The sequence below is a fragment of the Pundamilia nyererei genome, unplaced genomic scaffold, assembly GCF_000239375.1.
Source record: "Pundamilia nyererei isolate P.nyererei 1_Seehausen unplaced genomic scaffold, PunNye1.0 scaffold00185, whole genome shotgun sequence".
Lineage (NCBI taxonomy): Eukaryota > Metazoa > Chordata > Actinopteri > Cichliformes > Cichlidae > Pundamilia > Pundamilia nyererei.
In genome coordinates this window covers 257,094-267,048 of record NW_005187586.1, presented here as the reverse complement: position 1 = coordinate 267,048, position 9,955 = coordinate 257,094, and the positions used below count along the sequence as shown (strand labels likewise).

At 43.2% G+C, this 9,955-nt stretch overlaps 1 protein-coding gene across 1 annotated transcript in view; it reads left to right on the top strand.

Moving 5' to 3' along the window:
- Positions 1-9,955, top strand: part of dner (delta/notch-like EGF repeat containing) — a 75,100-nt gene that overhangs the window by 32,508 nt on the left and 32,637 nt on the right. The window contains exons 2-3 of the mRNA XM_005746897.1: positions 5,744-6,088; positions 6,175-6,272. Of these exons, the coding sequence (XP_005746954.1) occupies positions 5,744-6,088; positions 6,175-6,272 (443 nt within the window). The remainder of the gene's footprint in view (positions 1-5,743; positions 6,089-6,174; positions 6,273-9,955) is intronic.

Genomic DNA, 9,955 nt, shown 5'->3' with positions numbered 1-9,955 from the left:
AATTCGCGGAACAAAGTGAACCATCAAAGTGAACCCCTGCAGTATTGTCATCACCAGCCACTTGAATGAGTCGCACTTAAACAACAAGTGGCCGATAATAATGGTGAAATGGCGCACTCAGTCAGTTGTTGGCATTACGATTGGAGGCTCACATTAACTTGTTGAACTCTGTTTAGTTAAATTACATTTTTGAACTTAAACCCTTGAAAAGAGTCATTAAAACCACAAGGAAGCACAAATATTCCCCTCAAACCTGAATGTGATCTACTAATATTCTACTTCACATTATAAACTCGCCAGACACTTTATTAGGTACACCTTGCTAGTACCAGGTTGGATCCGCCTTTTGGTTGAGATTTTGGTCAATGCTGACATGATAACATCACACCTGCTTCACCTTCCACCACATCCTAAAGATGGTGACCGTGGAGGTCATTTGAGTACACTGCAGTCACGGTCACGTTCAAGAAGCCAGTTTGTAACACAATGTTCAGCTCAGCCTCTATGTTGCTACACTGACTTGAAGGATTACGTACTACTTGGTTATTGCTCAAAATAATTTGTTGAAATCCTGAAAGCTTTGCACTTTTCGTCCAAAACCACTTTGCAGCATCACTTGTAATAGAGTAGCTGTTGAGTTATTATGCTTGATTCTTCCTTATTGCATCACCTTTTCAAATAACACCCGTTGCCCTCAAACACAGCAAGCTGCAAAACAACTTAGCGACTCAGCTCGGCCCCCTGGTTAGAGCGAAATAACAAAAGCTTTGGAACATTTATTAATCTGTGTTGAGTCTTTTCATACTCTCTGAGGTCAAAAGGTACAGTAGCTTCATATTGTGCAACTTCTTGCTCAAGTGCACTTCTGCCGTTCACTCTGAGCTTCTTAAAAGACCCGAAATGTTCGAGAACCCATTTCACAGCCTTTACAGTTCATTTTTCATGGCAAGTAGTATCAATATTTTCAATATACACTACGCTGACTTCTACATTCTTTACACTGAGAGTTACCAAATGTTACTTCCTGAGGATGTTTCACAGCCCACACAAAGCCAATAAAGAGCACAATGAATATAGACATCGGCTCTAACAAACATGCAGTTTCATGTCTTCCTAACTGCTACAGCTCACTAACACAGCTCGTCAAGTCATCGCAGCATCAACGTTTGCTTCCTTGTCAGGGTGTCAGAAGAAGCCGTTAGCGCTGTAACACTCCCTCGTCACACCTCTGTTAATTATCATGTTAAGTTGTGGCGATACACAGATAAACTGCCACTGTAAAGCATGCAGACAGACCGTGCATACTTCCCAGGTTTAGTTAACTACTTGTGTCAGCTTCTGCAAATACTGATGCATCACAGCAGTGACATGCTTACTTTTAAATAAAACTTTTGCTCACTTTCCTCATGCTTTTACTTTGTTTCACCTCTTTGAATCTCCAATTAAACAATAATGTTCAGAAATATATAATGTATGTATGTACATGTAAATGTGTCCCCCCACCACGGTTGGAACAACATGCATTACATTCCAAAAGTTCACTCGTCTGCGTTCACATGCATATGAACTTGAGTGACAGCCCATTCTCAATACAGATATAACAGCTTCAACTCTTCTTGGAAGGCTTTCCACGAGGTTCGGTGTGTTTATGGGAATTTTTGACCATTCTTCCAGAAGCACATTTATGAGGTCAGACACTAATGTTGGATCAGAAGGCCTGGCTCATAGTCTCCACTCTAATTCATCCCAAAGGTGTTCAGGTTGAGGTCAGGACTCTGTGCAGGCCAGTCAAGTTCTTCCACACCAAACTCCCTCATTCATGTTTTTATGGACTTTGCTTTGTGCACTGGTGTGCAGTCATGTTGGAACAGGAAGGGACCATCCCCAAACTGTTCCCACAAAATCGGGAGCTGAAATCGTCCAAAATGTCTTGTTATGCTATAACATTAAGAGTTCCTTCTACTGGAACTAAGAGGCCGAGCCAAACTCCAGAAAAACAACCCCTCACCATAATCCCCCCTTCACCAAACCTTATAGTTGGCACAGTGCAGTCAGGCAAGTACTGTTCTCCTGGCAACCACCATACCCAGGCTCGTCCGTCAGACTGCCAGACGGAGAGGCGTGATTCATCACATCTCCACAGCTCTAGAGTCCACTGGTGGTGTGCTTTATACCACCGCATCTGACATCGGATTTTATACTCCTGTGGCCATCAACGTGATTGAAACACGTGAACTCTGTGATTTGGATGACTGAGTAAAAAATGTTGGCAATGTAGTGTGTCTTCATGTGTGTGTGTGTGTGTGGCATGTCTTTAAAAACAGACTCATCCAGCACCTCCACCAGGTTAAATTGTGGCTGTCAGTGCTTAAGTATTGTGGTTGTTTCCCTCCATCCAGCTGTATTGATCTTTTCTCCTCAGGGCGGCTATCTCAAATTAGCAAATAGATCACAGCACCTTGAGAAGCAATTAATTTGGCCTCGGAGGATCTCTTTGTACTGTGTGTTGGAGCATGTGGGGATATAGATAAAGGAGCTAATGTGGGTTATTATCAGCTGCTTAGAAGAAATTGATTCACATGGTTAGCCAGACCCCAGGCATATGAGCGGTCTGGTGCAGCAGAACAATCAGAAAAATGATGCAGGAAGACACGTAAAACACGAATAGCTAACACCAAGCATGTCAGGACATCATGATCAATCTGATATAACTCTGCAAACCTGTTTTCAGTATATGCAGCTGATAAGAGTGATACTGGGCAGAACTGTGCCCACAGGGTCACCAGCATCTACGTACTGAAGTGATAAGAGTTACTGCACACACCTCCCCTGTCCTGGTAAAAGATCTGATCAGGCAGATAGGTGGTCTGTTTTAAATGCTTGTGAATCTATTCCAAGGCTAACTTACACGTTACAAAAACAGACTAAGGACATTTTTATTGAATTAATCAACTGCAGCTCTACACCTGTACAGCTTCCATTGGAATTAAGAGTGTAAGCAGCAGCCAGGTGCTGCTGATCAAATGCACTTGAGTAAATGATCAGCAGCAAGTGTGAGCACCTCCATGAAAGCAGATGTTCTGGCGGTGTGCAGGTCTGGAGCGTTCAGGTGTGTGTAAACACAATGCTAAGAAGGAAAAGCATCAGCAACATGCTCAAACTATTACCTCCCTTTAACAGTCTGGGAAGGGTTATACGTCCATCATTCTACCATGAGAAACATCATTTGTCAATGTGGAAGCCATAGATGTCCCAGGAGTGGACATCTGGGTAAATTCACCCTAACAACAGACTGTGAAATGCTCAGAGACTGCAAAAAACCAAGAGCTACATGTCAGACTCTACAGGCCACAATTGTTCTGACAGTACAATTATAAAAATACTTAATCAGTATAACTTATTTGGAAAGGTTTAGACTTAGATTTTCAAAATTGGATTTGAAGAACCACAAGACTTCTGGAAGACTATCCTTTGGACGGATGACATAAAACTGGAGATGTCTGGTTATAATGCACAGGGACACATCTGGTGAAGTCCAAAGACCACCATACCAACTTTCAGCACGGCGGTGGAGGCGTAGTGATTTGGTCTTGTTTTGAGATCCTTGCAGCAATTGAGACTACTATGAACTCTGCTGTATACCAAAATATTCTTGAGTTAAATGCAAGGCCATCCGTCTGCTTGGCCTAATGCTTGGCTTAAATTGGGTCATGCAATAGGACAATGATCCCAAGCACTGCAGCAAATCTACAACAAAATGGCAGAATAGCAAAAGAATCAAGGTGTTGTAATGGTCCAAAGTCCAGACCTCAATCGAAATGCTGTGGAAAAACTTAATGAACTGAAGCAATGTTGTAAAGAAAAATGGGCCAAAATTCCTGCACAATGGTGTGACAGACGGATACAGTAATACAGGAAATTATTGATACTACGAGGTACTGAATCCAAGGTGTGTTTAGTTTCTCTTCTTTGAAAAACTAAGAACATCCAATCAAGTATATTGTCTTTTTGTAAGTGAATGAACAGATTTGGAACTTTTGTTTTCCAGATGATCTACTCAGCATCAGAAATTTTCAGACAAAAATGACCAAATCTCCACAGCTGAGGAGCTGGAGGCATTCACTGCAATATTTCTGTAGATTATTATCAACCAAAAAAACATTGAATAAATTCTGTTGGCGCTAACGCAGTCGTACAAATGTAGCAAACATCTAAACCTTACAGTTTTTTAAAGAACGCTCAAACACGAACTTAACTTTATAAAGATAATAATGTTCACTTTGATCAACCCTGTCAGAGAAGCATTGCTATAACTATCTCTGAGGCTTTAGCTTGAGGTGCTTCATGCTACTAGAATACTAGAAGACGAGGCAGCGCAGGATTGTATCACCTCTACTTTCAGCCTTGGAAAGTCTTCACAATAAGCGCCAGGGATTTTTTTTGTCATGCAGGTTTTACCTCATTGGGTCTTGTCCTGTTGTGCTGTGCTTGAGCACATTTCGTGCAGCCTGGATGGAGACATTTAGGATGGAGGGGGGAAAAAAATCAGGAGTGACACACGAAAAAGGTCATGAGCCGGACTCTAATGCTTCCTGCAATAAGGCAGCATTGCTGTTCTCTAAAGGTTGATAAACTCAATCCCCGGTGCCGTCTGAGTGCAGATAAGAGCAGCAGACTGTGCAACCACTGCTGAGCAGCTCGCTGGGACTGCTGGGACTCTCTGAGCTTCGGAGCAGGGAAAGTTTGATAGAAGCATTGCTTGTAAAAACCTGAGAGAGATTAGCACTAATGAGCTGTGACTTGCTTGCGGAGAGAGTGGACTGTTAATGATGCCTTGTTGTTCTGCTGCTTCTCGCACATACTTAATGCTCACATCTTTATGCACTGAGGGTTTTTGTTTTTTTTTTTTTGGTGTGAGCATCATTCCCCTGCCTCTGTTCACCCTGATTTTCTGTTTTCAGCTGCCTTTAATAAAACTGCATCTACATTCATTCATATTAGACAGCTGGAGTCACAGATACCTGAGGATGTTGCAGGGAAATTGCTTTAAAAAAGAAAAAGAGGCAGCGGGATTAGAGAAGGCTCTGAAAGCCAAACACAGCGTGAGACAGCGAGCTTCATAAACGCGGCTTTGTCCCTTTTCACCTTCAACATCCACGCCTCAGTGTTTTCTCCAAATATGATCAATTATTGATGGGGGAAACCAGCATGAAGGAGGCTGTCAGGGTGCATTTTTCTCTTTGCTGCACGATGAGGGGGAAACCGTATTTTGGGACAAAGTGTAAGTGGGTCCATGCTGTGAGAGTGGAAGAATAAAATTATATATGCATAAGAAGGGATGGAAGAAATGCCGTCCCTCGACAATTTACTGGAAACAAAGAGTCCAAAATTTAATAAAAGGTAAAAGCAGAGATGAGGATATAAACAGGGAAGCTGAGTCAGAGAGCAATAAAAGAAGACGCTGAGCACCGAGGGAAAAGGAAATGATGAGTGCGAGCTTGGACTACTTATAAAATGTCCTCCACATCGTTCAAGGGCCCGCTCCGAGAGCCCATTAAAACAGAAGCTGACTACTCTGTTGACATTTTGTGATTTGGATGTAAAAAATGATGTGGAGGCAAAAAACGAAAAAAACGAAAGGTGCTCGGGCAGTGAGGACAGCAGTGAGAAGCATCTGAGTGTTTTTTGTTCTGTTTCTTCCTCTTGATGTTTTGCCGGTTATTTATTTTCTCCATTATCTCAGTTTTTCACAGACCCCTGTGCCAGCAGCCCCTGTCTCCATGGAAACTGCAGCCAGCGCAACGGCAGCGAGGAGGGGGAGCAGGCCTACACCTGCGAGTGCGCCGAAGGCTACGAGGGGGAGAGGTGCGATCAGATCCTGCTGGACCTGCCGGCCGCAGACTGGGACCCCGCCACCCCCTCCGCTCCTGAGCTGGCCACCCCGGTCGCCTCCACGACCACAGCCGCCACTCAGCCGCCGCAACCGACCACCGTCCCCACCACCACAACGCCGCCTCCTCCCACCCTGCAGCCATGGCAACCCAAACCTGGGCAGAGGTTGCTGGTAGTGCCGTGGGAGGCAGACAGGGTGAGATAAATTTAAGCTGCTGTAGAGCTTAAATTTAAAAAAAGTACAAAGATTTCATGCTGTGTGGCGATGCGTGTGTGTTTCAGGTGACCGAGGGTCTGCACTGTGTGAGTCCTGAGCTTTGTGAGCTGACATCAGGAACTCTGACTCTGTCTCTGGAGGTGCCTGAAGAGACGGCTGTAAAGTAAGAGTACCATCAAGTACCTTTTATAACTCACTGCCGTCCCCTTAGAGCAAGATCTGATTAACCAGAACCACAGCCCGCAGGGTGAGCTCTACCTGTGGGGCCTTGTTTATTCATCTCGCTCTGTTTCCGCTGTATCTGTCTGGTTTCTTTTAAAAACTCGAGAGATGCCGTTTGCTCAGCAGACAGAATGACAGCTTAATTAAATTTTCCCAATAGAGATTCAGAGACCAAATAAACTTGCTTGGGAATACGAACCCGGAACATGTTTGTGTACATGAGAGCTTCTGTAAATTCAATAAACGCACACATTCATCCAACTGAAATAACATCGATGTGTTTTAATCATGTGTTGTTGCTGCTAAATTACTCCAGACTAATATTAACACAGGGACTACGATTTCTTTCTTTCTTTTGGTAAACCAGACTTTAAAGGGCTTTGAGGTTAGCCCTTTAAAGTCTGAGCTGTAAAATAATGGCCAGAAAATTCAGATTTTTTTGAAAATGGAGTGTTTATTGAACATTCTGCCTTTTTTTCATACCTTGGTTCATGTGATGAGTGGGTATAAGTGGGTCAAAACCCTGTTAAAGGATTACCACTATGGTTTAAATACCTGGGACTCTCCATCTTTCAGTTTTAGAGGTGACGAAACTTCTCGGATAAGATGAGAAACATCTTCCTGAAACTTAAAGAAGTCCAGTGCTTTCTTTCCAAGCTCCTTAGACTCCCATAACGTGGACAACTGAGAACCTACACAGACGAAATAGCGCTGATTTTAAATAAACTAGTTTTCAACTAATCGTGAAGACACTGCTTCTGTCTGCTCAGCTGTGGCATGCACTACACTGCATGTAATACACACATGAGAGTACGAGAGTGTTGCGAACACTGGAGCTGGAGATGCTCTGCTCGACAAACCATGTGATGACATAATTTCAGAGTTCCCTAAGGATAGTCTTTTGCTTTTTATGCTGTGAAAAAAGTCTGTTTCATATCAGTGCTCTATCTGTGATAGGCCACTGTCAGCCAATAATATTGACAAATGTCTCAGGCACGCTCTGATGGAAACACCTGTTTGTGTGCAGTGCTTTGGAATGATTAGTCTTCTTCGATCCATCGTGGGGGAGGGCTTCAGCATATCCCAGCTATCACAGGCCGTGTAGACGCTGGACAGGTGGTCAAAGTATTTTTGTAGTGGTGCTATAATGGGAAAAAAAACTCCTGATAAAGGGGTTTGAGCTGTATGTATCCTAAATCAGCTATTTTCCTGCCCTCATAATTCAGAGTGCTTACTTAGCAGTCTAGTTGTAGCAGCAGTAATTTTTTATTTTTTTTCTGATACTTACAACTCTTTCATTTACAACCAGGAACATTTCCCATCTCAGCTTTTTGTAATTACCGCGTGAACAACATGACATGAACTTGTGGCATTAGCTCAGTGATGTGGAAATGCCCTCAGGAGAGAGTGCTGTGGGGAAAACTTTCACCTACAAGTGGCCAGCGATAGCTTTTCACCTCTGTGTTATGTGAGCACACAAACACCAGAATCGAGCTTAAAAAACCATCTCAGCAAAATTAGCTCAGCTCTTTGGCTCCTAATCAGCAAGAGGAATAACAAAGCACGCTGTCCGGTATATCGGGCGCATAATTAACATCAAGATACATTAAAATAGATTCTACTTTGTGCAGCCTTTCATCTGCATACTTGCATGCAGAAACTTTCCTTGGAAACCGAACACAGCTCAAAGATTTTTAAGCTAATTGCCTCCCACTTGAATCCCCTCGTGACTCGGCTCTTGCACGTAAGACTTTGGCGTTACGTGACTGAAAGTGCGTTCTGTATTTTCGGAGCTTGTTTGCTCGCAAACTTTCTTCCTCTTGCTCAGTAAATAAGGGTCAGTGAATTATGCTGAAGGAATGGTCAAGGTGAATGCTGGGCATCCTTAGAACCTCCTTACATATTGCAGGCACGACTCGGGCCCCTCATCACGACCGCAGACCGAGAGCTGCGAGTTAATCAACTGCTGCTGCTTTGTTTTCATACTGTATAATTGCACATGACATCTGAACGCACGCCCAGATGCAGGCAGTGAAGGGCACTCTTACAAACCTGACGCACCGCACTTAGGAATGAAGCAGCAATCCCAAAGTGGCATCGATTTAGAGATGCTGATAGTATGATGATGAAGCTTCAGATCCCAGAGAGGCCGGAGAGAGTAGCTGTCATGTCTCTAAACAGACGTGCGTACGCTGAACCTGAGTATCACTCGCAAGACTATGAACTGTTTTAATGCAAGCGCTTTGAATTAATAATAATCACTCTAGGTCACAATTATTCACTGGCCACGAAAAATGAGACAAATGCCAACATGAAGTCGAACAAAGCCTTACACACTCCCGACACGCATGAGTGTAGAGCATTCAAATGCAGGACTAGCTGTCAGATATCACCGGGCACATTTTCATTTAAAAACCCCCGGATATCTCGGCTCCTCATGTTGCGCCTCAGGCTGAAGCGAAGGAAAACTCATTTCAGCTACAAGCAACCCGTCCACCATCTTATTACTGCAGTCACTGCTCGTAGCTTCACCTCCAGGCTCAGCCCCCCTCTTTGCCGCAGCGCTGTGGGACAGCCATCGTATTGATTCATCCAACCTGCCCTCGCTCCTCAGCTCAAACCTACAATATATCCTTATGGACCACAAAGTGTGCCTGGCAGATTTCTTTTTAAAAGCAAAATTGGCTTACTTAAGCAGTTCTGTCCTCTTTTGAATAATAAATTTAGTGCTGTGTAAAAGTCTTAGTCTTTAGTGATGTTTAAAAATAGTTTTCCAGGTTTTCTGAAGGTCTTTTTTTGGGCATTGTACGGTGGCCCTGAGAGGCCAAACAGACAGCAACTTAAGAAAACACCAGCAATAAGAAAGCACACAAAACACAATGGAAACAGGAAAAAAGAAAACAGAAATAGGAAAAAACTGATCTCAAAAAGCACAAGGGAAGTGTTTCTGGGGAGACAATAACCCGATGGACCAGTTGCAGGAACCAAAATATGCTAAGAATTTTACTGGGAGACACTTAAAAGAAGTGGAGGATCTATCGTTTTTGTGAGGAAAGAAAAGATGAGATGTAAGTGTGTTAGCCTGACTGTTAGCCTAAAAATCTGTCATCAGTATTATGTGAGTCATGATAAAACACGCCTACCATATTTTGGGTTCCTGCAACTGGTCCCTCGAGTTATTGTCTCCCCAGAAACACTTCCCTTTTTTTTTTGTTGACCTATTTCTGTTTTCGTTTTTTCTATTTCCGTTTTGTTTTGTATGCTTTGGCAGCATTTTTCTTATTGCTGGTGTAGAATTGGCTGCTTTTTACTAGATTTCAGTCCACTTTATGTACCTGACCATTTTCAGAGGAGTGTTAAGCCACTTAAAACTCATGAATCATTCAAGCCCCAAAAGGCACCTAATTCGAGGTATATAAATTTTTGCACCGGTAAGGTGAGAGTTGTTAGTTGGATACCTGGCATAGTATGGCGTCTATCCTTAAGAAATCTGAGGAAACTGGAGCGTGGAAGACAAAAGAAAAGGTATCTACAGCAGATGAACAGAATCTGAAAGTCATGTCCTTAAGACAGGAAAAAATCCAGCAAAGCGACCAACAAGACCCGAGAGATGCATCTGAGCCT